The following is a 27,836-nucleotide window of genomic DNA, read 5'->3' as shown; positions in this document are numbered from 1 at the left end:
AGAACCTCTGATAAATGAATCAGCTATTATTGCTAAAAGCAGAGTAAAGATATTGTTGCAAAAATATAGCTAATAATAGCTAGCATTTATCTAGCACCTTAATTTTTGCAGAGTCTTTCACGTCTCATTTGAGCCCCTCACCAACGCTGTGAAGGAGGTGCTATTATTTTCTTCATTTTGCAGATGAGAAAAATGAGACTGAGAAAGGTTTAGTGACTTGTCTAGGGTCACACATCTAGTAAGTTTCTGAGATAGAATTTGAACAACTACAAAATGGTAAAAGAAATAATCAATTAGTAAACATTTATTAAGTGGCCACAGTGTGCCAGGCATTGTGCTAAGCTAAGTGCCTGGAGATACAAAATGAGACTAAAGACAGTCCCTGCCCTGTTAGAATCTTTGCATGAATGTACCATGTCACAAGTCTCAGCCTGGTACATACCTGTATGTGTATGGTTTACACTTTATATTTTCCATTCTATAAGCAGTATTATTGTGGGGGATTGAAGGATGGCTAACTTTTTAAACATGATAGTTAAACGTGGGGATTTTGTAGTCAAGCTAGTATATAAATCCTAGCTTATATTTAGCCCTCTCTGGCAATCCACATATGGCCTAACAATGTGGGTTCTATTGGACAGATGTAGCAGCGCCCCAGACCTACTCCGTGCTGATTGGGAACCGGGAATGGATGCGACGAAATGGTTTAACTATATCCTCTGATGTCAATGATGCCATGACAAGCCATGAAATGAAGGGGCAGACGGCAATATTGGTAGCTATCGATGGTAAGTCATTTCCTTCCCCAGTCCGCTTCAAAGTGTAATGTCCATTGCTTGTGCATCCTGTGTTCTCTGAGTCAACCTTACTACTTTATCTTTTCCCATCCTTGCCACCCCTTGACTAATCTTGGAAATTGTCTTTCTCCCAAGGTGAGAGCTATATGTTCTAGTTGTTATGAATTTGCTTTTATTCACAAAAGCATGAAGCTTTAGCCCAACATGTTTAGCACGTGGTTTTTGGTTTTTTTGTCTTTTTTTTTTTTAGTGAGGCAATTGGGGTTAAGTGACTTGCCCAGGGTCACACAGCTAGTTAGTGTTAAGTGTCTGAGGCAGAATTTGAACTCAGGTCCTCCTGACTCCAGGGCCGGTGCTCTGCCCACTGTGCCACCTAGCTGCCTCAAGCACGCGGTTTTTAAAAGCATTAGTGCCAAAAATGTCTCCTTATTTTGAACTTTTATTTTACTTAATTTTCAATTAACAAGCAATTTATTTTCTCTTCCCTTATCCTCCCACCAACTGGAAAACAAAAAACATTTATAACAAATCTGCATAGTTAAACAAAACAGATTTCCATGTTGGCCATGTCCAAAAGTTTATCTCATTCTACAGTCTCTGTTATGAGGTGGGTGACATACTTCAACAAAGTCTTCTGGCATCAGGATCGTTACTGCATTGATCAGAGTTTTTAAGTCTTTAAAACTTGTCTTGTCTTTACGGCATTGCGTGGTACCTGTATACATTGGGGGTTTTTTTTTGTTTTTTTTTTTAGTGAGGCAATTGGGGTTAAGTGACTTGCCCAGGGTCACACAGCTAGTAAGTGTTAAGTGTCTGAGGCCGGATTTGAACTCAGGTCCTCCTGACTCCAGGGCTGGTGCTCTATCCACTGCGCCACCTAGCTGCCCCTATACATTGTTTTTAGTTCTGTCCACTTCAATCTGCATCAGTTCAGCCTTCCCAGGTTTTTCTTTCATCTAATTATTTATTTTTGTGGGGCAGTGAGGGTGAAATGACTTGCCCAAGGTCATACAGCTAGTAAGTGTTAAGTGTCTGAGGCCGGATTTGAACTCAGGTCCTCCTGACTCCAGGGCCGGTGCTCTATCCACTGCGCCACCTAGCTGCCCCTATACATTGTTTTTAGTTCTGTCCACTTCAGTCTGCATCAGTTCAGCCTTCCCAGGTTTTTCTTTCATCTAATTATTTATTTTTGTGGGGCAATGAGGGTGAAGTGACTTGCCCAAGGTCATACAGCTAGTAAGTGTTAAGTGTCTGAGGCTGGATTTGAACTTGGGTCCTTCTGATGCACTACCTAGCTGCCCCCACATTTTATTATTTCTTATGGTATAATAATATTCCATTACATTCACATACCATAATTTCTTCAACTATTGTCCAATTGATGGACACCCCTTTGGTTTCCAGTTTTTTACTACTACAAAAAGAGCTTCTATAAAAATTTATGTATATATGTGTCCTTTTCCTTTTTTAATCTCTTTGGGGTATAGGCTTATTAGTGGTATTATTTGGCCAAAGGGCATATATAGTTTAATGGTTTTATTTGAATATAACTCTAAATCACTTTCCCAAATCACTAAATCAATTGAGAGTTCTGTCTGATTTTTATTCAGCCTCTTCAACATTTTTTTGGTCATCTTTGCCAATTTGATGGCAAACCTGACATTTGCTTTAATTTGAACTTCTTTATTTGTGATTTGGAGCATTTTTTCTTTTTCTTTATTATTATTATTATTTTTTTTTTGTGGGGCAATTGAGGTTAGTTGACTTGCCTAAGGTCACACAGGTAGTAATTGTTAAGTGTCTGAGTTCAAATTTGAACTCATGTCCTCCTGAATCCAGGGCCAGTGCTCTATCCACTGTGCCACCTAGCTGCCCCTTGGAGCATTTTTTCATATAGCTGCTGATAGTTTAGATTTCATCCTTTGAAAACTGCCTATTTGTATACTTTGACTACCTATTAGTTGGGGAATGGCTCTTTTTTTTTTTTTTAAGTGAGGCAGTTGGGGTTAAGTGACTTGCCCAGGGTCACACAGCTACTTAAGTGTTAAGTGTCTGAGGCCAGATTTGAACTCAGGTACTCCTGACTCCAGGGCCGGTGCTCTATCCACTGCGCCATCTAGCTGCCCCGGGAATGGCTCTTTTTAAAAATTGAATCAGTTTCTTATATATCACAAAATGAGATCTTTATAAGAGAGATTTGATTGCAAAGATTTCCCCCTCCTCGCCCCCCCAGGTAACTATTTCCCTTCTAGTTTTGATTGCACTGGTTTTGTTGATGCATTTTTTTTTTTGGGTAATCAAAATTGTAAATTTTCTCTTCTGTGAGCCTCTCTATTCCTTGCCTTGTCATAAATTCTTCCTGTGTCTATAGTTTGTAAACAGTAATTCCTTCCTTGCTTCTCTAATTTGTTTTTTATGTGATTTTTTTTTTTTATGTTTGTCATATATCCATTTGGAACTTATCTTGCTATACAGGGTGAGGTGTTGGTCTACTTCAAAATTAGTTTCTGCCAGGCTGATTTCTAGCTTTGCCAGTAGTTTATGACAGACAGTGAGATCGTAAGCCCTTACTCCATTAGTTGGGAACTTTGGGTTTATCACATGCTATGCCACAGTACTTGTTTGCTTCTCTTTGTTGTATACCTAATCTATTTGACCTCTTTTTTTTTTTTCAGTAGTCCCAAATAATTTTTTATTGCTTTGTGGTATAGTTTGAGATATGACGTGGATAGACCTCCTTCCTTTCCATTTTTAAAAATGTTTTTTCTTGAGACACTTTCTTTTAACAAATTTACTTATTTTTTTCCAACTCTGTAAAGTAATCCTTTGGTAGTTTGATTGGTATGGCACTGAATTGTTAAATTAATCGAATAATGTCATTTATTATATTGGATCTGTCTACCCATGAGCAATTAATTTTCTCCAACTATTTAGGTCTATCTCTATAAAGTGTTTTTTAGTTGAAGGCATATAGTTACTATGTGTTTCTTGTTAAGTAGACTCCCCATGCATATTATACATCCTGTAATTATTTTAAATGGAATTTCTCTTTCTATCTCTCCTCCTGGGTGTTGGTAAAATGCAGAAAATACTGATGATTTAAGTGAATTTTTGCATCCTTTAACTTTGCTGGAATTGTTTTAATTAATTTTAGTTGTCTCTCTATGATTCTCAGTTCAACTATAAAACTTATATCAGCTCTAAAAGAATCATTTTGTTTCATCTTTTTTTCCCCTCAATTTCTTTTTTTAGCTTGGATGTCTAAAACATTAAATTTAAAAATGGATATCCTTGCTTTACTGCTGTTCTTGTAAGAATGGCCTTTAGATTTTCCCAATTTGTATAATGCTAGCTCTTGGTTTTACATAGATAGTACTTTCCATTTATTCTTTTTTTTTTCTTTTTCTTCTTCTTCTTCTTTTTTTTTTTTTTTAGTGAGGCAATTGGGGTTAAGTGACTTGCCCAGGGTCACACAGCTAGTAAGTGTTAAGTGTCTGAGGCCGGATTTGAACTCAGGTACTCCTGACTCCAAGGCCCATGCTCTATCCACTACACCATCTAGCTGCCCCACTTTCCATTTATTCTTAAACTTTTTAGTGTTAGTAGAGATGGATATTTCATCAAAAGCCTTTTCTGCATCTTTTGTTTTTGTTGTTCTTGTGTTTAATATTTATAGTCTTTTTTTTTCTTTTCTTTTCTTTTTTTTTTTTGGCGGGGCAATGAGGGTTTAGTGACTTGCCCAGAGTCACACAGCTAGTAAGTGTGTGTTAAGTGTCTGAGGCTGGATTTGAACTCAGGTACTCCTGAATCCAGGGCCAGTGCTTTATCCACTGTGCCACCTAGCTGCGCCCCCTATAGTCTTCTTAATATTCAACCAACTCTGGGTTCCTGGCAGAGATGTTGTAAGGCTCTAATGGGATGATGACTATAAAGCACTTTGCAAACCTTAAAGCACCCATGGCTTTACCTCTTTGTCATTGATGCCTTTTTTGTTGTCATTTACACATTCTTCCAGCCTCATTTCCCAAACTGAAATTTTGTGTTAGTCAGGTATACTCTTAGAGGGAATTTGAAGGGCTTTGTATGGATCTGATCTGTATTTTAGAGGTCTTGCTGCTGCTTTCATTAGATTTTGAGTGCTGTGTCCTTTAAAGATTTTAGAGCTCCTCAGGCCAGGGAGCTGCAACTGTTAGTGGGTCAAATCTAGGAGCGCAGCTCAAACCAGCTTGTGATAACCAGTTGTTAAATTTTCTGTCTGAGCATTTATACCTTGGAAATCAGCAGGCACTACAAATCAGGGCTTGATTTATTGTTCTATTGGTTGTCTAAGCTTAAGAAAGTGATGGAGAAAATGTTAATACTGCAGATTAAACTTAAAAGACTGTTACACATATACTTCCCCACCCCCACATCCTCAACTGGAGAGCTAGTTGTTAAATTTGTATTATCATACCCCTGGCCAGATGTATCATTTTGATTTAGTTTAGTGCCTTCCTTATTGATTTTTCAAAGGTGCATTTTTTGTGAATTTGGAAAAAAATGGGGCATTTCACTGGATACCTCCTCCCACCTCTCATCCTTTTCTCATCATAGCATTAGTGTCCATTTTTTTTGTTTTGTTTTGTTTTGTTTTGTTTAGTGAGGCAATTGGGGTTAAGTGACTTGCCCAAGGTCACACAGCTAGTAAGTGTTAAGTGTCTGAGTCCAGATTTGAACTCAGGTACTCTGACTCCAGGGCCGGTGCTCTATCCACTGCGCCACCTAGCTGCCCCCTCTCATTATAGCATTAGTAACTAACTACTCTTTGGGTCTGGTCATTTGGCCAATTCTGAATACATCTAAGTATACTCTTAGCTAGCCTACATTTCCATTTTGTCCACAAGCTTAGTTAGCATAAGAGAGACTTTGTCAAGTATTTTACTGAAATATAGTTATACTGTAACTATAAATATAGTTAAACTATATCTACAATATTGTTCTATTCGGAAAGACTAACTTCATTTCCTTCCTTTCATCTTTTATTGCTATAATCAAATTTCTGTTTCAGAGACATTGGCCATCCTATTTTTAGACCTCTGAATCCTCTTCCTTTTCCTTCATCTTATCATTCCCAGCTTCTACAAATTGGCACCATATTATAATCATAGCCTGTCTTCCTTTAGGCTAAAATTGCTTCCAAAGAGCCCAATATATGAAGACTTAGACTTATAAAACAAAAATCCTTTGCTTCTAAAAGATGTTCACTGTAAAAATCCTTTAAATAGTAAGCTCCTCTAGGACATTTAATGATTCAGTTTACAAAAATTGATTTTCTGCAGAACACTGCAGGAACATGTGTATTTTTTAAAGTAAGTTATACCTTATACCTACAATTTAACAAAGGTTTGTTTTTTTTTTTTTTTTGGTGGGGCAGTGAGGGTTAAGTGACATGCCCAGGGTCACACAGCTAGTAAGTGTCAAGTGTCTGAGGCCGGATTTGAACTCAGGTCCTCCTGAATCCAGGCCCAGTGCTTTATCCACTATGTTGCCTAGCTGCTCCCTAAATTTAACAAAGTCTTATGAAAGATTTATTTCTCATTGCCATTTCCTCTTTTTTCTTTTCTCAAAGCTTTCCACCAGAACCACCTTGTCAGAATTCTTCTCCTTAAAATTATTTATTCGTTTCCATTTCCCAAATCTCTTACACTTTTAACTCTTTGGCCTATATTAGTCTATATTCATTCCTTTTACTTACCTTATTTCCTTTGGCTTAAGTACCGTATGAGCTAGGTACTGTGCAAAGGGCTAGAGATGTGGAGAAAAAGCGGGAATAGCCCTTTCCATGAGGAGTTTATATTCTAGTTGGGAAGGAAACACATGAATTAGAACATACAAGATAAATACAAAGCAAGTGGAAGGCAATTCTCTTTGGATAGAGAAGAAAGCCCACTATAGCCTGCCTGTTTGCTGTGGGCAATATTATTGACCAAACCTGAATCAGAGGGTTAGTCACACATGTGAATTACCATTTTCATTTACAAAAAAAAATATATGAAATTCACTCTGGGAAAATACAAGATTCCCCCAAGACTTAAGGTTATTAAAAATGATTTTCACAACTCTTAAAAAGCTATTAAAGCTTAAGATGGCACTAAGACCTTGGGGACACCTGTATATTCTTTGGGGAGTGACAGGAGGGAATGAGATAACAAGCCCATTTTTTTTTCACCTCTGGCTTTGTTTTGCTTCACTTTCTGTAGTTCTTTAATAACTAAGGTTATTTTCTTCCCAGGGGTGCTCTGTGGGATGGTGGCCATCGCAGATTCTGTCAAGCAGGAAGCGGCTCTGGCTGTCCATACCCTCAAAAGTATGGGTGTGGATGTGGTTCTGATAACTGGGGACAACAGGAAGACCGCAAAAGCCATCGCCACACAGGTTTGCTTATGGCTCTGTTTGGTTTGTTGCTTGTCCTGGGTTCCCCTTGGGGCTCTATTAATGATTTCTGTGGCTGGCTCCCTTTGGCCCCATGCATCATGATATCCTGGGATTCAAAGTCCAAGGGGACCTTGAGACCATGCTGGTCCCCTCACTTGTGAGGAAACTTAAGTCCTTGTGTGGCAGGTATTGCAAGTGTTGTTATCTTTCTTGTACCACTGACACAGCTGATAAATGTTAGAACTGGCCCCTGAACCCAGATCTACAGACTCTAAAACTGGGCCTCTTTCTATGCCTCGCATGACTTTGCATGTTCTGTATTGGTCTTCATCACTGATATAACCAAGCTGACCTTGGGGTGAATAGCACCCCAATATTTTACACAAGGTAATGTGTCAAAGGAAGATACTTTTCTGGCTCAGCACTTTTGCTTAAATTCCTACCTAACTATTACAGAATTTGAGCTTTTTGTGAGTTATAAACCAAGGGAACAAGACCCCTGGGTTTGAATTCTGTCTCTACCACTTCATAGCTCTGTAATTGATCTTGCTAATTGTGTATTCGTACTGATAGAACTATGAAGGGGCCTTACCGTTCTGGATTTAATTTTGGAATTAAACAAGTACAGTGACTAAACTGTCCAGACCCTTAAACCTCATTATTGCACTAATGGGCTTGTACCTCTACGAAATCAAAGGTAGAAACAAAAATCTGATGTATGCCAAATTATCTGTAACATCATCCTTTGGGATAGTAAAAGACTGGAAGGAGAGAGGTATGTATCAATTAGGGAATGTTTCCAAAATGAGGTATATAATTGTAATGGGATATTACTGTACAATAAGAAATGAGGAATTCAGAAACATGGAGAGATTTGTAGGAATTGAAGGAGAGATCAATAAGAAGAAAGAAGAGAATGAGTACACAATGAACACATCATTGTGAAAAGTTCATTAAAAATAAATGAGAGGGGCAGCTAGGCGGCGTAGTGGATAAAGCACCGGCCCTGGATTCAGGAGTACCTGAGTTCAAATCTGGCCTCAGACACTTGACACTTACTAGCTGTGTGACCCTGGGCAAGTCACTTAACCCCAATTGCCTCACTAAAAATAAAAAAAAAAAAGTAAGGGGGCGGGCAGTTAGGTGGCGCAGTGGATAAAGCACCAGCCCTGGAGTCAGGAGGACCTGAGTTCAAATCTAGTCTTAGACACTTAACTAGGTGTGACCCCAGGCAAGTTACCCAGTCTGTAGTTGCCTTAGTTTCTTTATCTGTAAAATGAGGTTAAGAATAGCATACACTGGGGCAGCTAGCTGGCACAGTGGATAGAGCACCGGCCCTGGAGTCAGGAGTACCTGAGTTCATATCCGGCCTCAGACACTTAACACTACTAGCTGTGTGATCCTGGGCAAGTCACTTAACCCCAATTGCCTCACTAAAAATAAAAAAAAAAAAGTAAGGGGGCGGGCAGTTAGGTGGCGCAGTGGATAAAGCACCAGCCCTGGAGTCAGGAGGACCTGAGTTCAAATATGGCCTCAGACACTTGACACTTACTAACTGTGTGACCCTGGGCAAGTCACTTAACCTTCAGTCTCCATTGCCTTGCAGAAACAAAAACAAAAACTAACCAATAAATGAATGAATGAATCAATTGGCATTTATTAAACCATTACTATCAATGAGACACCTAGTTAGGCTCTGGTGACACAAAGACAGACAGAATGCTCGGCCTCAAGGAACTTCCAGTCTAACAGGTTGTTGTCCTTCTCTCTCGACATCAGGGCCAATGTATAGTGTGTCTGTGACTGAGCAGACCGTAGGAGCTGGGAAGCCTCTGCCACGGGTCTGGCACACATAGTCCACGTGAACATTTGGGGTGGTGGATTCTCTAAATTTGTTTAACAGGAGAGATAGCATATACATAATGAGAAGAGGTGCTGTGGACCAGGAGAAAGAGCACTGGCCTGGGAGTCAGAGAGCATGTTGATACTTCATATCAGTGTGACCCTGGACAAGTCACTTAAGTCATCTCTAAAAGGAAGATGTTGAACTAAATGGCCTCGTGTCTATGGTCCCAGGTGTAAAATGAGGGGGTCAGGATGATTGTTAAAGTTGCTTCCGGCTCTAAATCCTGTTATCCTTCAACCTTGTGCTTTTAAAAATTAGTTAGTCCTTTAACTGATTCTAACTTGTCTAGGAGAGAAGCAGCTATACAGTACTTTTTTTTGGGGGGGGGTGGTGGCACAATGAGGGTTAAATGACTTGCCGAGGGTCACACAGCTACTAAGTGTCATGTGTCTGAGGCTGGATTTGAACTCAGGTCCTCCTGAGTCCACCAGCTGTGCCCTATACAGAACATTTTTGAGGCTAATTGTGAGTGTGTATCAAGATAGTTAACTAGATGAACAATAATGCCCTGATACTGGTTTTAGATATCCTGTCTGCCTCCAAGGAATTTTGGTTCCTGAAAGACTCTGGGTGCTGGCAGACTTTTCCTTGGGGAAGAGGTTATCAAATTATGATCACAAGGTTACTTTCACTTGAGGTATCTGAACCAATGGTAGCTCATGACTGTGGATTATTAATCCTCCTAATTGAGGTAGAGAGTATTATCATTGCCCTTTTAGTAATGTGCTCTGCTCACATGGTAGCACACCAACATCAAATTCCAAAACAGAATCTAGAATTAAAAAATTTCACAGTAATGCCACTGCCAGTGAGTGTGCCATTGCTGATTTCTTCTTTGCTTAAAGTTGGCCTTAAATGCTTTTAAAGATCAACTTTATGCATTTTCCATATCTGGAATGGTCTTCATAGGTCAGCAGAGGGACAGGCAACTAGGAGTAGAAAAGAGCACGTTTATAAACTGGGAGTCAGGAAGGGATATTTGCTTTTTTAAACTAGGAACGTAATGCTTTAACCCAAAGGAATGAACCACTAATGCTGGATTTGGGGTCAGTTGAGGGGCAAATGGGGGAGCCTCCTCAGTTCCCTTCAAATCATCCTATATAGTAATCTAATAACAATAATGGAAATGACAGCCGACATTTATACAGTTTTTCCGGTTTTGCAAAGTGCTTGGAGAAGGAGTCAAGTGCTTTGTCAATCTTCTAAAAAGTTCTATAAAGGTACCCATTATTATTATTATTACCTGACATGCTAGGGGCCTTTTTCATGTGCTCCCTGCCCTGGGAAAGAGAGATGTCCTTCCAACTTACATGTGCAGTGGAGGTAGATTTTTATTTTTATTTTTTTGGCTAAAATGCCCTATAATCCTGTTGGAATCTCAAAAGGTTTCTGCCCCAGTTTGCTCTCAGTCTTCCTAGAGATAGGTGGCCAAGGCATGATGACAGTATGATTATCTTTCCCAGGGTAGCCCACCTGTACTGATCGCCCTCTTTCAGAACAGGTGTTCTTGGTGCAAGAGGAAGGAATGGAGGTCTTGAGTGTATTTTTTTCTTTTTAAATAATAAACATTTTTATTTAAAATTTTGAGTTCCAAATTCTATCCCTCCTTCCCTCCCTCCCTCCCCTTCTCCCACTCTGAGACAGTAAGCAATCAGATATAGGTTATACATATGCAATTACGTAAAACATTACCACGTTAGCCATTTTGTACAAGAAAACTCAAATAAAAGAAAAAAATGAAAGAAAGTAAAAAATAGCATGCCTTCAGTCTGATTTGGGGGGGGGGGCGGTGGGCAATGGGGGTTAAATGTCTTGACCAGGGTCACACAGCTAGTAAGTGCCAAGTGGCTGATGCCGGATTTGAACTCAGGTCCTCCTGAATCCAGAGCTGGTGCTTTATCCACTGTGCCACCTAGCTGCCCTTCAGTCTGATTTCAATCAATATCATTTCTTTTTTTTTGGAGGTAGATAATGTTTCATCATTAGTCCTTTGGGATTACCTTGCTGAGAATAGTTAAGTCATTCACAATTGCTCATAGAACACTAATGCTGTCACTGTGTACAACGTTCTCCTGGTTCTGCTCACTTTACTATACTTCAGTTCATACAAGTGTTCCCAGGCCTTTCTGAAATCATCCTGTTTGTCTTTTCTTAAAGCACAATCATATTCCATCACCATCACATACCACAGTTTGTTTAGCCATTTCCCAATTGATGAGCATTCCTTTGACTTCCAATTCTTAGCCACCACTAAAAGAAAGGACTGCTATAAATATGTTTCTACAGCTAGGCCTTTTTCTCTTTTTTGTGATGTCTTTGGAATACAAACCTAACAGTGGTATTGCTTGGATCAAAGGGGGGTTCTATGCAGAGTTCTATAGCCCTTTGGGCATAGTTCCAAATTACTCTCCATAATGGTTGGGGTCTGCTCACAACTCACCAATAGTGGATTAGTGTCCCAGTTTTCCCACATTCCCGAGTCCTGAGCTTCTGATTCAACAACAAGCTGCTGTTGCCCTTAGGCTACCACACTGATTTTCTTTCCTTACAGGTGGGCATCAACAAAGTTTTTGCCGAAGTCCTTCCCTCTCACAAGGTGGCCAAGGTCCAAGAGCTTCAAAACCAGGGAAAGAAAGTGGCCATGGTAGGAGATGGAGTGAATGACTCTCCAGCCTTGGCAAGGGCTGATGTTGGCATCGCCATTGGAACAGGCACAGATGTAGCTATTGAAGCCGCTGATGTTGTCCTCATTAGGGTGAGCCTGGCTCCATCTTCCTGCCTTCTTTTTTTTTTCCCTAACTTGGGGAAGGAAGTGGAGTGGGAGGAGGGAGCAGTCAATGAGAATGGCTTCCTGAGTCACAATGTGCTCCTGTGTTTCAGAACGATTTGCTAGACGTGGTTGCTAGCATTCATCTTTCCAAGAGGACTGTCCAGAGAATACGAATAAATCTGGTCTTGGCCTTAATTTATAACCTAGTTGGGATACCCATTGCAGCAGGTAAGTGGTGATTTGCACCTGGTTTGTTGCAAAGTTGTTCATCAAGTTGGCTCCTGACTCCTCTCCAGAGAAGAAAAAGTAGAGGAACTCTCCTGGTTTAATTTTTTTTTTTAAGTTAGAGATGGCCTGTGCCCTGATAAAGGGTAAATGCCTATGGAGATGGCTAGCTATATATGTACTTCACTCTCTATATTTTTGGGAGACAGATAGGAAATGTTTACTTGGATCTATCCACCAAGGGAGAGAATGGGGTGTCTTGGGAAGAAACCTTTGAGATACCAACAAGATCATAGGACATTTTAGCCAAAAAATTGAACATCTACCTCCACTGCACATGTAAGTTGGAAGGACATCTTTCTTTCTCAGGGCAGGGGTTGCAAAAGGGGGAGTCACATTGTCTTTATGTTCTCATGAAAAAGACCCCAGCACATCAGGTAATAATAATAGCTGGCATTTTTATAGAACTTGAAGATTAGTAAAACACTTAACTCACTTTAAGGTAAGATAAATATTATTAGTTTCATTTTTTTGCAGATGAGGAAATAGGAGAAGAAAGGTTAAATGAATTTCCCAAGGTCAGGTAGCTAAGAAGTGTCAGAACCAGGACCCAAATCTACCCTCCAAGTCTAGCTCTGTGCCACATTTGATACTATTGGGAGGGATTGCGATCTATGTCCCTGGAGGGCCTACCTGCTGCACTGATGGAATCACAGGTTGTGCGAAGGATCAGGGTGTCTGTCCTCACTTGCCCAACTCCTCTCCCTCTATGTCCAGACCCCCTCTATCTCTCCCACATCTATCTCAATCCAAAGATCCAGCTCTCCCTGTAGATCTTATCAAGGCGAAGCCCTGTATCCAAAGTCTGTAACAACCAACTCAAGCATCTCCCTCCCTCCCTGTTCCCTCCATCTGAAACTTTTCCAGTCAGAAAGCTAGTATTTCTATAGATCACACTTAGAGTGCTTTAAGGTTTTCAAAGCATTTACAGATTATCCCTGTGAGGTAGATGTGATAATCATCTCCCTTTTACAGATGAGGAAATTGAGGAACAGGACTGGAAACGTCTAGTGTAGCAAAGTGCTCCCAGCACAGCAGAGAAGAGGGAAGGAATCTCTGCAAATGACTTTTCCATCTTTAGGCTCTCTCTCTCCCTCTGTAATTACAGGTGGCTCACTTAACAGGGATTAGGGCCTTTGCCAACATTTGTTCTTGATTCAGTGAGGCGGAGGAACCGTCCCCTCCTCTTGGAATTATTGCTGAAAGCTTACCTTCACCTCCAGTGCTTCTCAGTCTGACAAAGAGCCCGGCGTTTGTGGGGCCGGGTCATTTCATCCATCTTGGTTTCCCCATCTGTACCATGTGGGAACTGAGTCCCTTGTTTCTGTTAAAACAAAATGCTTTGACGCCCTTGGGTGAGAACTGATCTTTGTTGTTGTTGTTGTATTTTTCCTTAAAGCGTTTAATTTCTAAGACATGATGGAAAATGCTTTTACAGAGACACATGGAAAACGTAAGACATGATCACAGTTTTGATAGTGTAGACAAACTAGCCAAATGGCTAGCTGTACTATCAAGGCTGCCTTCACACCATCATGGTGTACCTTCTCAAACAGTCGCCTAGGTTACAGATAAGCTAAGCCTGTTTAAACTGGTGAGTTTTGAATGTAACATGCTGCAGAGCTGTATGGAAGGGGTAACTGGTACTCTTCTCCTTCCTCTTCACCCTCTCCTTCAACAGAATCTGCACCAACCTCGTAATCCTTCTCCAGGGCAGCTGTATCCTCCCGGGCCTCAGAGAACCCTCCTTCCTCCATGCCCTCCCCCACGTGCCAATGGACAAAGGGAACTGGTCTCTTCACACTCCAGTGAGCTGGTGTTTAGTCAGCATGAATTCCCTCCACCAGTATAGCTTGTCTTCAACCCCTCAGGGTCTTCTTGAGGTTCTCCTTGAAAAAATTCATCCTCTGCAGATGAACCTCCCAGTGGGGGAGCCTCTCTGTAACCAGCTAAGGGAGTCTGAACAGTCAGCTGCTGACAAGCATTTCTTGAGTGCTTATTTATGTGTGCTAGAGGTTGTGAGTACAGGTACGCAGGGGAGATAAGCTTGGCCTCAAGGAGCTTGTATTCTAAAAACATGCCCTTCACCTCTGGATGAGTATTTGAAGCCTTCAGCTTGAAAGGACCTGCCAGAATTTGTGCAGCATGGGCATGACCTTTGAGAATTCTCAACCTGATGGGGCACAAAAGGAGGACTTGGGAGTGACATGTAAATACAGAAAAAGTATTATTACAATCGATAACTTGTAGCTCACATTTAAAAAAGCAACCACCCTCTCTCCTGTGTTACTATTGCTTTTCCCTCATTTTTTTTCTGATCACGTCTGCTTCTTAGGATCATAAGATAGAAAGTGTCAAGGGGCCTCCAAGGTCATCTTGTACAACCCTCCCTCATTTTATGCATGAGGAAACAGCCAGGGAGGTTGTAACTTTTCCAAAAATACTCAGGTGGTATCACAGACAAGATCTGAACCCAGGCCCTCTTGACTCCCAGATCAGTTTGGTTTCGCTTCCTTTTGCCCAGACCTCTCCCCAAATGCCCCGAATTATATAAATCTATAGTGCCAGATGCTGATCAGTTTCAGGAAGAACCAAGCAGATGGGATCATTAAGGAGCATTAAGTCTCCTTTACTATGCCACAATTCCACACTCTCTACTTCTGAAAATGTAATCGTTGAATTGTTTGATTCTTTAAGTGCCGTATGCCCAATGCACACTCGGTGGAGAAGCACCGAAGAAGATTTTGACAGTGAAGGGAGGGAGGGGCAGCTAGGTGGTACAGTGGATAGAATGCTGGGCCTGGAGTCAGGAAGACTCAGCTTCCTGCATTCAAACCTAGCCTCACACACTTACTTAATAGCTGTGTGACCGTGGGCAAATCACTTCACCCTGTTTGCCTCAGTTTCCTCATCTGTAAAATGAGCTGGAGAAGGAAATGGCAGAGCACTGCAGTATCTTTGTCAAGAAAACCCCAAATTGCGTCACAAAAGGTCAGACACGACTGAAGTGACCAAATAACAACAAAAGGGAGAGAGAGAAACATGTCAAATGGTAGATTCCCATCTCCCTTAGGTTTAGGGTCCTGTTGGTTGGTTTTGCCTTTAATTCATATAGCTGTGGCCCTTCTATTGATGTGGTGCCATAGTCTCCGTGCCATTTCATTTGCTCTTGCTGTTTGTTTCCTTCACAAATCCTTCTCTCTGATGACCAGCATCATGCCCAAGACTAGCACACCTCCTTTGCCAGCTATCTGCTGGATAGCCTATTTTATGCCATTTCTTGCTGGAGTCTGCTCCCCGCTGCTGTACATTTCTCCCATGCCTTTTGAGTCGCCCACAATTTGGATTTCCTTGCTATCCTGATGGTCCCTGATTCATCGCCCAATGGCATCACTGGGAGAACATTGGTACTAAGAAAGGTTAGATTTTTTTGCCTGAGTTAGGACAGCCCAAGGTAGCCTGGGCATCATTATAGGCTGGTGCGGGGCACACTCTCCTTTTTATTCCTTAAGGGCCAAGTAGTTAAATTCAAGAAACACTTAATGAGGGGCAGCTAGGTGGCACAGTGGATAAAGCACCGGCCCTGAATTCAGGAGGACCTGAGTTCAAATTCGGCCTCAGACACTTGATGCTTACTAGCTGTGTGACCCTAGGCAAGTCACTTAACTCTCATGGCCCTGCAAAAAAAAAAAAAGAAAGAAACACTTAATGAGCCCCTCCTATGTGTAAGGCACTCAAGGAGCTTACAGTCTGCTGGAGGGAAGAGGGCCTGCCCACACATAAGCCAAGTATCTACAAAGTAACTTCCCGAAGGATCATGGAAGGCCTCAGGCTGTTCTATGAAGGAGGCTTGGGACTCTCTGAGGCAGAGGTGTGGAGCATGTGTTCCCCACACAAGGGACCACCTGAGTCCAAGTACAGAGGAGGAAGATGAAGGTGGTCATACCCTAGGCCCCTCCTACCTTTCCAGTCTCCTGACTCCTTAAACCACACCAGTGGCGCTGGCCTCCTAGCTGTTCCACAAACAATACACTCAGCTCTAGGCATTTTCTCTGGCTGTCCCCCATTCCTGGAAAGGCTCTACCTCCTCTCTACTGCCCTCCCTGGCTTGCTTTAAGCCCCAATTCATATTCTGCCTTCTAAATGAAGTTTTCTTTAACCCCTCTTAATTCCAGTGCCTTCCCTCTGTTAATTATTTCCTATTTATCCTGTATATATCTATTTTCATGTTGTCTCTCCTTTAGATCGTAAACTCCTTGAGGGCAGGGACTATCTTTTGCTTTTTTGTATCCCCTCATATTTAGCATAGTGCCTGGCACATAGTAGGTGTTTAATAAATGTTGATTGATTGATTGTGTTAGAGCTATATAGCCAGTTTAAGCAAATGGTAGAGTTTTATAATCTAAGCCTTAATAGTAAGGATTGGTTCACTCTTTGTTTTTGTATTCTGGTGTCTGCCACTTAGTAGGCACTTAATAAATGCCTTTTTTTGGCTCAAAAAAAGAGAGAAATGTGAAACAAAACTGGAAAGGCACATGGCAGCATATTGTCTAAGACTTTAAATGTCAGGCTGAGGATGGACTTTGCTTGTTTTTTGAAATTTTATCTTGTGTATTTCTTTTGGTTAGGTGTATTCATGCCCATTGGCATTGTGCTGCAGCCCTGGATGGGATCCGCTGCCATGGCCGCCTCCTCCGTGTCTGTGGTCCTTTCTTCACTGCAGCTGAAGTTGTAAGTACCATAGAGAATAGAGGGAGAATATAGAAGGTCCAGAGTAGAAAAGCTACCCCTGCTTGGAAAAGCCAGGTGGTCTTCTCCCTATGGAGTCTTTCTGGTCTTGAGAAGGCTTATATGTAAATCTGGGGTTGCCACAATAGGGTGTCCCCAATTCATTCACCTGAAGCTGAGATTTGAGATGAGCTGAACGGGCCATTTGGACAATTATTTGTACAATTACTCATAAACAACAGAGTCTTACTGGTGGTGATTATTAACACCGGCTAAGTGCAAGGTTGCTCTGTGTTGTGTCCAGGTGGTGTCATCTTTGCTCCCTAGGAGGCTCTTTCAGTTGTTCTTTTTTTTTTTTTTTTGCGGGGCAATGGGGGTTAAGTGACTTGCCCAGGGTCACACAGCTAGTAAGTGTCAAGTGTCTGAGGCTGGATTTGAACTCAGGTCCTCCTGAATCCAGGGCCAGTGCTTTATCCACTGAGCCACCTAGCTGCCCCCTGGGAACTTTTTAAAGTAGAAGAAAAATGGCCCTTGGTGAGTTCAGCTACTTTCTTCTTTAAAGGGAATGAGATCCTTTAGGAGAGAGGAGGGATGTGTAGCTCCTGTTGTTGTTGTGACTGAGGAATGTCACATACGTAATCAGATGTGATCACTGAATCTGTTGTTTTGGTTTAAATTCCTTTCCCTGGTTACTTGGGAAATCTCATGAGGTGGGAGTAGAAGTATAGCTAGACATGATTGAAATAAAAACAAAAGGCAGCATCAAATCTTTAGAAAAATTAACAATAAAATAACATAGATGGGGCAGCCCTTGGTACTGTCTTTTTAGCTTTTCTTTTTGGGGTCACCCTTGTTTAAAGTCTTTCAGCAGGTAGAACACATCCTTAGTCTACAAGGACTAAAAAAAAAAAGTTTAAAAAATCCATAAGGCTGTTCCTTACTTTCCTTATCTCCTTCTTCCTAGTTATAAGAAACCAGATATGGAAAAGTATGAAGCCCAAGCCCAGGGCCATATGAGATCCCTTACACCATCCCAGGTCAGTGTTCACATTGGAATGGATGACCGGCGAAGGGATAACAAGGCCATGCCTTGGGATCGGGTCAGCTACATCAGCCAAGTGGGACTGTCCTCCCCGACCTCAGATAGGTCTCGGCATGGCACCCTCGTAGAGGATGGTGGGGACAAATGGTCATTGCTCCTGAATGATCACGATGAAGAACAGTCCATCTGAAAGGCAGCAGCTAACACAGAACATTCACAGTGTGGTCAGGGCGCCATGTTTCCCAGAGGATCAATGAGCTCCCCTGTACACAAAAGGAGGTGGGAAGGAATTCCTTGGCTTCAGCTTGGCTACACAACTGTAGCATTGCTTTTCCTTTGCTGGTATGGACTGAAGTCTTCTCTGGCACTGGCCACAACCCGGGCGACCTATGGCTGTTCCCAGATACAAGAGTTCTAGCCCATGGCAACCCTCCTCAGCCCTGGTTTGGAACATATTTTATCAGTTCTTTGTTTTTGGAGAAGGAAAAAAAATCCACTTCAAATGGGAGGAACATTTCTCAAGGATTCCCTTTTACCATTTGGGAGGGATTGTAATAGTGAAACGGAGGCCATCACACCAGGACTAAGAAGCTGGCTGCACTTTTCTGTGGAGTGCATATAAAAACTTTGCATATAATATTTCTCACGAATGAGAGTCTTTGTGTTGTATTGTCGAGAACATGGTTTACCTCAAAGTGCCACTGTCTAACAGCACACGAGCTTTTTCTATTCCCATCTCTCTCCACTCTCCAGCACTCCCCCGTGGCCCCCATGCCTACATTCCCCTAATTTGGTCCCCACCTCTGGAATCCCTGTATCTGCTACGGTCTAGTCTGTCTCCTTTCCGATGTTTCTCTGCTCCGACTTGACTTGTACACTTCCCGGCTGAGGTGCATTTGTACATATGTGCCAGATGGCTCGATGTCTATCTCTGTGTGACGAGGAATGCTTTTGTCACCTGAGGCCCCTCTTGTTGCTTCTCACTGCAGAGGAATGGGGTGCACTGGTCTGCGGCAGCAGCTGCTGCTGGGGGCCTGAGATTTAAGAGCAGATTAAAAACCTCTCTACCTAGAGGTTGTGGGGCCTTGGCAAAGGTGCGGCTCTACTGAGCACAGGATACTGTGCATGTGCTTGTGATTGGCAAACGGGGGTGGGAGGAGGAAGAAATGAGGAGCATTTTTTATGGAAAACAGTTGCTCAAACAGGATTGCTTAGGAAACCTCAGTAAATCAGAGCTTCCTCAGCTAATCGTGAATCAGCTTCATACACCTACATGAGCCCTGAAAAAAAATAGTATTTTGGGGGGAGTGGAAGGGTGACTGCTGGTCCCCCTCAAATGAAAAATGCATATTTTTTATATTCAACAGCTCTTTATACATAGTATTAACATCAAGAAGGCAGATGTATCTTGTTTTATTGTCTAAGTTAATTTGCTCCAGCTGATAATTGAAGGGACCATATGGAAGCGGGATGGTGGAAAGACTCCACTGGTTGAAAGTAGTGATGTGGTAGGACCCTTTGGAGGGTGGGGTTGGAGGACTTGTGAGGATGAGGGGGCTGTGACTGATAAATATTGTGCTATTTCAAGCAATGATCAATATTTGCCACCAAAAGCATTTTTAAATGAATAAAACACACCCTAGCTTTGGGGTATGCGTGCTATAGAAATAAATGTTAGTTGCACTGACATTGAATGAGACAGTTTAATCTGTTTCAACGGAAGGTTAGTTTTTCCACATTACAGGCTATTTTATTTTCCTGGAGTTTTTTTCCTTTGAAATCCAGAGTTCTATTTTCTTACCTATTTCTTTTACCCTTTTCTTTGTCCTCCTTTTCTGTTGGCTCTCCTCACTAAAATTTTCCATTTTTCTAGATTAATAATGACACGAAGATGATTTTGTTGATTTTTAAAAAGCTTTAAAAACCTTAAATGCCACATTTATATACACATGAAAATATTTATGTAATTGTAAAGGAAAAAAAACACCTCATAAATGTGCAATAGTTGAAGGATTTATTTTTGGGCCGATAGAGTGTTTACTATTTTTGAAATACTTCTGCAACCTAAAAATAAAGTTGTTACCTTTTATCCATTTCCAAAATAATTTATTTTGATTCTTCTCTCTTTGGAAGTAGGAGGCTGCACTTTGGGTATCATGTGGTGAGTTCAGGGCAATACTTTTCTAAAGACTGGCCAATAATGTTCTTAGGGCACAAAAGAAATAAGAGGAAGGTAGAATTAATGAGATTTAGCAACAGACTAGATATGGCAGAGTGAGAGAGTCAGAAGCTAAGAGTAACACCTATGTGACTAGGGAGATTCTTTGTATCTCCACAGCTTAACACATAGTAGGTGCTTAATAAATGTTTGATGACTAACTCAGAAGTGAGAGGGAAGTTTGGAAGAGAGGAGGGTCTTAGGGGAAAGACAGTGAATTCATTTTTGGACAAGTTGAGTTTAACATGTCTAAATCCAGTACATGATGTCAGAGAAGCTGTTAGAAATGCAAGATGAAGGGGCAGCTAGATGGCACAGTGGATAGAGCACCGGCCCTGGAGTCCGGAGTACCTGAGTTCAAATTCGGCCTCAGACACTTAACTCTTACTAGCTGTGTGACCCTGGGCAAGTTACTTAACCCCAACTGCCTCACTAAAAAAAAAAAAAAAAGAGAAATGCAAGATGAAGTTCAGGAAAGAGGTTAAGGCTTGATAAATAGATCTGAGAATCCATGATAATTGAATCCATGGGAATTGATGAGATCACCAAGCAAGATAGCAACACAACACAATGATGTTGCTTCTGCAATCAGGCTAGACAGTCAGAATATCAGGGTCTTGATACCTTAAAGATATAATTTTTTCTGGGAAAAAATTTGCTTCCTAAAGAGTTATATAATCAGGATCATTCAGAAGACTTCAACTTGTGATGTTATAAAGAAGTGAACTAAAAACATCAATGTTTCCCTAACATCCCCTCCCCCATAAGTCTGTGAGATTTTAAATCGAAAATAGCCCTGGTATTAAGTATTTCCATGGTTGAATAAATGTAGGGGTCTGTCTGCAGTTCAGACATTCTGTTCTTATGAATTCTGGTTTCAGAAAAAGGTGTCTGGAAATGGGAGGGGTACTGGAGAAAAACAGGTGCCACGGGTGATGTCAGAGGTTTACTTAAAGGATCAAGATGAACAGAACAAAACCCAAAGTGAACCAAAGCTGGAAATCCACATGCCAATGAATGGGGAGTGACTGATTATTCATATTTTAGAAGAATCTTTTTAGTTACAAAAGGGAGTTCATTTTAAATAAGAACCTCCCTCCAATTACATTTAAAATACTATTTGATTTAGAGAAATGTGACTTATCCACGACTTTGCAAAGTTAGATCTGTTGACTTAATTAAGGGTACTCATCCAAATGGGAACGATGCCTGTTCTGATCTCTCCCCACCCCCAGATTACATGTACATGGTGAAAATGCATTCTTTGCTCAACAAGAATCCGGTGGAGCCAGTCAGAACATCAGAACCCATTCTTCACTGGCAATCTCCAATTGGACGATGCCTTGTTTGGGCAGCCTCCAAAGGGAGATGTGTGCACGTCTTCCCTTTCCTTTGTGCAAAGACAATGACCAAGGTTGAAATTACAGGACAGAATGTAAGCATGTTAAATAATGCTGAAATACCAGCATTTACTTCCCTCTTTTTAAAAAGGATGAATAGACAGCAATGTATTTTGAGCTGGAAAATCATCCAGGAGCTAAAACGTAAACAGAAGTTGGTGGAAATTCAGTATTCTATTGTGGACAGGCACTTGTGCACAAATGCAGGAGAAAAAGGAGGGGGGAGGAGGGGTTATTCCTTGATTGTGCTATTTAGCCAACTCCTTGTAGAATTAATTTACATGGTCAGCTGAGGTCAGCATGAGTTGCCACTTAGACCTTTAGAAAAACTAAGCTATATTCGTAGCAAAGGGCAGAAATTTGGAATGAAGGTAGCCTGATTCCAGTAAAAAGCGAGCATTTTTTCTCACCTTTGCCCACTCTCTCCAAGGGATACCCTATCCTGTAGAGTTCATGATTTGCACTATCAACCTCATGTTGTGGAGTCAATGTCATGACTTGCAGTGAATTGGATTTAAACGAGGGAGGGCTGTGCAAGTCACCAAAAGCCTACCACTATCTCCTCCGGAGCCATCTGGGTCCAGTGGCAAGATACACCTCAGGACGACTGGAGATAGCTCCGTATTTTTAAGGTAATTGGGGTTAAGTGACTTGCCCAGGGTCACACAGCTAATAAGTGTCTGAGGTGAGATTTAAACTCAGGTCCTTGCAACTTCAGGGCCAGTGCTTTGTCCACTGCGCCACCTAGTCGCCCCATCTCATGAGGGTGATTAAGGGAGAGATATCAACTTTTTAATGTCAGGTTGAGCATGATGCATCATTTACCTCTCAAACCACCAGGGGTCTCTCTAACCAAAACAACCTAGAATTTGAATGGAGATGCCCATTTCACTCTGTATAGTTGTTTTTATGTATCTTAAAAATTCAAATGAACATTTTCATAATGAAGACATTGTATAGAGGGGAAAAAAACCCTTACGTCCTTAGTTTATGCCGGATGTTCTAGTGCATCTAAAATGTAAACTGGTATTTAATCTAGGCAGGCAGAACAGGATTTCAGAGCGCTTTTCAAATTTGCATTCAGCTATGAATAGTACCTTGTCAGGATTACAGTCAAATGACAATGACTTGACAGTCAAATTTCTCCTTATCACCACCTATGCCTATTGAGATTGTCATTATTCTTTTGACAAGTTTAGTTTTTCACTTTTTTTTTTAAAAGCTAGTGCAAGAAAAATTTTAGAAGCTCCCCAAACTCTGGATTGTTCTAGAACTTCTGCTTAGCACTTCTGTTCTTAGAGTACTACTTCAGGGAGACCCCACTTAAATGGATGTCAAGCCTAGGCTTCTGAGTGTCTCATGTACTATGTGCCAAGGCTGCTTCATGAATTTTAATGGATCCATTCCTGAGAGACAACTGGTCTCCAGAGCCCAGGACTAGCGGCCTGGGGAACAGAGTTCCCATTCTGGTCCTGTTGTACACTGAGTTGTGTGACTTTAGGGGAATTATTTAAAAATCTCTCTATGACTCATAATATCCTTTGCTCCATAACCAGAGATGCATATTGCAACACGACCAAGCTTTAGTAGAATACAAGCCCCTTCAAGGCAGGGACTTTTGTATTTATATGTGCCTGACACAAAGGAATGTACTTAATATATGCTTATTGAGGGGCAGCTAGGTGGTGCAGTGGATAGAGCACCAGCTCTGGAGTCAGGAGTTCAAATCTGGCCTCAGACACTAGACACTTACTAGCTGTGTGACCCTGGGCAAGTCACTTAACCCTCATTGCTCCACCAAAAAAAAAAAATGCTTATTGAATTGAATTATTAGATCACTTTAAGAGTTGAGTTGGCTAAGATGACCAATTAGCTAACTTTTTGACAATGAGCCTTTCCCAAGTTGAGCTGCCATCAGTCTGCCCTCAAAGCTCTTTCCAGTTAAAATCTGCCAGAACTTTAGGTCCACTGTAGAGAGAACCTAGTATCACTTCTATATACCAGCATGAGGCCTTGGAACAGTACTTTAGTGGAGGTCATTGGTTAAAAGGAGATAATAATGCTTGTCCATCACACAACTCTGTATAGGGCAGGAAAAAAAAATAATGCAAGAAAATCTGTTTTAAAAAGCAAAACAGGGGGCAGCTAGGTGGCGCAGTGGATAAAGCACCGGCCCTGGATTCAGGAGTACCTGAGTTCAAATCCGGCCTCAGACACTTGACACTTAACTAGCTGTGTGACCCTGGGCAAGTCACTTAACCCTCATTGCCCTGCAAAAAAACAAAAACAAAAACCAAAAACAACAACAACAAAAAGCAAAACAGCATCACACAATTTAAGGTAGCATTGCATTGTTATGTTTAATGTTTTCTTTTGTGAAGATCTCCCTGTTCTTTGCCTTCCATTTCCTCATGATGCTGGCCTACTCTTCCTTTTCCTACTCCCACTCCCCTATTGCTGTACTTAGAATATAATTGTCCAACAGACTCACTAGGGACACATGACTAACAACCCTCAAGATAGGTGGAGGAAAGGTTAGTCTGGACTCCCTTGGGGAGTTAGGACGGGATTGAGCCAGGAAGGCAGCACCATGCAGACAAAACAACACCAGATATGAAGTTAGAGAGCAAAGGGTTCAAATCCTGACTCTGGTGCCAATGTGACCTTGAGAAAATCACTTGACCTTCTGGACATCACTTTCCTCAACTACAAAATAAGAAGGTTTTATTAGATGAGATCTAAGGTCCCTTCCAGTTCAGAAATCTAAATTTAAGACCCTCTCAGATGGAGATTTGACTCTTCTGAGTGTTTTGCCTTGAAGCTGGGGCTCATTTCACACATACCTTGAAAGAAGGAACACCAACCCACTGTGGCCATGTTAGGGCAAGGTTGAGAGAAGAATGGGCACTTTCTCAGCACTCAAAAGAGACAGGGATAGTTGGGAAATAGTAGAGACCATAGAGAGAGGAATACCCCATTTCCCCATTCTCCATGAGATAGGGTCACTTTCCAGGAACCTGCAAATCACAGGGTCACCCCAGAGTTGGTGCCCAGAGGCTCTGAACCAGTCATTGGTTGTCTTGTATAGTCACATAGGCTTCTACCCCGATAGAAATACCCCTTCCTTACACGTTACCCTGGTAACAACTCATCTTTAGATTTATGGGTGCAGAACTCTAGCTAGCAGCTGCAATTGTGGCCTGGCAGCCCTTCTACTACACCAAGCTGATATTCAATAAACACATTCTCCCATTTCTACTTCAGTAAATAGTTATTTCTTGTTTTGGAGAATTAGCATCAGAATAGCAGGTCTTTCCAAAAAATCATTTTTATTGAAGTAAGGCTTTAATTTATTAGATGCATTTGTCAGTAAAAAGTTTCCTCTAGGAGATGTTCAGATAATTGAAATTCCCCATTGCTACTCTTACCTCGCTTCTGTTCCAGGATTGTGATGTTTTCTGAGTTCTTGATGAATTTCCTCTTATCTGATTTCCTCTTTTTATACATGTGTTTTTTGGAATGTTCCTTTCATGCCTACACCTAATCCACATACACCCAGTTTTTATTGTATTTTCCCCCTTAGAGTGCCTACATTTCTTTACATGAGTAAAGTATCTACTTACCATGTGAGGCCACTGGGGGCATTTGCTCCTATTTAAGCCTTTCCCCTCTAGAAAAAGAGTAGAAGACAGAGAAACATCTAGAATGGCTAATGAATTCATGAAGGTCATTGCTGAGCAACCATAGAAATTTTCCAAGTTTCCATGTACATCCTTATCTACTCATGTTTGATGCATTAGGGTCTGCTTATCCTACATTAGCACGTTTGTGAAAGGCTCCAACTCCTTTTGCCCTCCTGAGTATGAATCACCTAAGTGTCAATGTTCAGGAAGCTCCGTGATCCATCTGCAGTCCTGAGAGAACAGACCATTGGGGTGGCTGTGTCACTGACTGGTGCATGTTCTTAGAGGCAGCTAAGTAATGTAGTACTCCATTGGGTCTGGAGTCAGTAAGACCCAGTCTAAATCTGGCTTCAGATGCTTACTAGCTGTGTGATCCTGGACAAGTCACTTAACCTCTCAGTTTCAAGTTAACTTGTCTCAGTTTCCTCAACTGTAAAATGAGGATCAAATGAGATAATATTTATAAAGTGCTTAGCACAGTGCCTGGCATATAGTAGGTGCTTAATAAATGCTTATTTCCTTCCTTTCTCTTGCTCCCTTCCTTCCTCCCTCCCTTTTCTCTTCCCTTTCTTCCTAATCCTCCCCTTCTCTTCCCATCTCCTCCTTCCTTCCTTCCTTCCTATATTGTTTGTATTAACATCAATCAATTATACCTAGATAAATTCTTTATGGAAAAACATGTTATATAGCAGTGGTTCTCAACTTTTTGGTCTCAGGAACACTTTATACTCTAAAAAATTATTGAGGGCTCCCCGCCAAGAGCACTTGTTTATGTGGCTTTTATCTCAAAATGTTAACATATTAGGAATGAAAACATTAGTATTATAAAATTAATTTTGACCTTGTAGATCCCTTGAAAGGGTCTCATACCCCCAGGGGTACCTAGATCATACTTTGTGAACCAAATGCTAGTATAGCATTTATATGGCTCTTTAAGGTTTGCAAATCTCTTTACAAATATCTCATTTTAAGGGTAGCTAGGTGGCACAGTGGATAGAACACCAGCCCTGGAGTCAGGAGTACCTGAGTTAAAATCCGGCCTCAGCACTTAACACTTACTAGCTGTGTGACCCTGGGCAAGTCACTTAACCCCAGTTGCCTCATTAAAACAACAACAACAACAAAAAAAACCCCCAAATATCTCATTTTATTCTCAAGACAACACTGGGAAGTAGGTACTATTATTATCCCTATTTTCAAATGAGAAGACACTATGTGACTTACTTAGGGTCACTCAGTAAGAATCAGACAAGATTTGAACTCAGGTCTTTCTGACTCCAAGTGCAACACTCTATCCACTGTGCCGCCTGGTTATATAGAGAGGAGGCCTCAGAGTCAGGATCTGGGTTCAGGTATTGACCCACATTTGTTGGATATATGACCATGACCAACCTCTCAGTGTCCCTAGGTAATTCTTTTAAATGATAAATGGCTGAGCAGGTGTCAACTTGCTTTGGTAGATGATGTTTCCTTGCCAAGAATTCCCTATACCAAAGAAATCATAGATCTAATCCCACCCTCACCCCCCAAATTCCCCATGAGCTTTGTCTCTCTTCTCAATGGCCAGTTAACCGATGCCGGGGCTTCTTTTATCTATTCAGTTCCTTTGAAAGAAGCTATAACTCTCAGAATTCCATCTCCACAAGTCTCAGGAACAGCTGAGGTGAAGTTTGCCTCCTTTTGTTATAATGTCTCATCTCCCCAGTTTATTACTCTTACTTTGTATAGTCGGGCGTAGCCATCTAAGTCCCTAGATTTTATTGCCTGCTCTTTTCTTGAATGTTGCCTCCTGTGAATTACTGGTCTTCTCCTCTGTTCATCTTTTCCCTATTGTTACGGGAGAAATATCTCCCATTGAGTTCATGTGATAGGCAATTGCTGCCAAATAATGCTATCACGATGCAGAAGTTATAGAGGTTTAAACCTAGGTTTTGTTATGCTCAAGCACAAGTTCGAAAGGTAGAAAAATAACCTGGGCCCTTATTGGTTCAAACAAAGATTTTTAAAGAGAAAATATACATTGGAGAAGCAAAGAGGTAATTTTTGACATCTGGCAATTTTGTACATCCTCTGAGGCCACAAAAGTTGCACCAACTTAATTAAAGGAATCATAATTTCATATACTCCCTAAGGAAACAGACCTAGTTAAACAGATGCTACAGGTAAACTAAGTCAGGTTCAGATTAAACTACATGTAGAGGGTTTACAATGGGCTGATTGAGAGGAGCAATTTACTGCCTCCAAGATAACTAATTTCAGAGTCAGTCATCTGGGATCCTTCAGAAATCCTTGACTCCCTTTTTGGATTCTTATCTGAGGGACGTTTGTAGGCTTTAAGTAAATTTTCACATCTATAGGACAGGTTTCATTTTGCTCATTAAGCTTCTAACTAGGAGAAACAGCCTAGAATCCCAAATAATAAAAATGAATAAAAGAAAGTAAAAAATTCTCATAACACTATATTGTAATTGTTGCTTTCTGGGGAGATTTAACCTAATTCTCACACCTATTGGGGTAGTTTTCATGGTTCCCTTTTCCATTTCATTTTCAGTTTAAAAGCTTCTTAATCAAATTTGCAAAACTCCAGGCAAGT

General features: G+C 41.2%; 1 protein-coding gene across 1 annotated transcript in view; it reads left to right on the top strand.

Annotated features, from left to right (window-relative positions):
* Positions 1-18,391, top strand: part of ATP7B (ATPase copper transporting beta) — a 131,909-nt gene extending 113,518 nt beyond the window's left edge. Inside the window, exons 17-22 of the mRNA XM_043995808.1 lie at positions 642-788; positions 7,069-7,211; positions 11,669-11,872; positions 11,998-12,115; positions 16,801-16,903; positions 17,865-18,391. Of these exons, the coding sequence (XP_043851743.1) occupies positions 642-788; positions 7,069-7,211; positions 11,669-11,872; positions 11,998-12,115; positions 16,801-16,903; positions 17,865-18,132 (983 nt within the window). The 3' untranslated portion in view covers positions 18,133-18,391. The remainder of the gene's footprint in view (positions 1-641; positions 789-7,068; positions 7,212-11,668; positions 11,873-11,997; positions 12,116-16,800; positions 16,904-17,864) is intronic.
* Positions 18,392-27,836: the final 9,445 nt, after the last annotated feature.

This window comes from Dromiciops gliroides, chromosome 3 (genome assembly GCF_019393635.1).
Source record: "Dromiciops gliroides isolate mDroGli1 chromosome 3, mDroGli1.pri, whole genome shotgun sequence".
Classification (NCBI taxonomy): Eukaryota; Metazoa; Chordata; class Mammalia; order Microbiotheria; family Microbiotheriidae; genus Dromiciops; species Dromiciops gliroides.
This window is presented reverse-complemented; position numbering and strand designations above follow the sequence as displayed.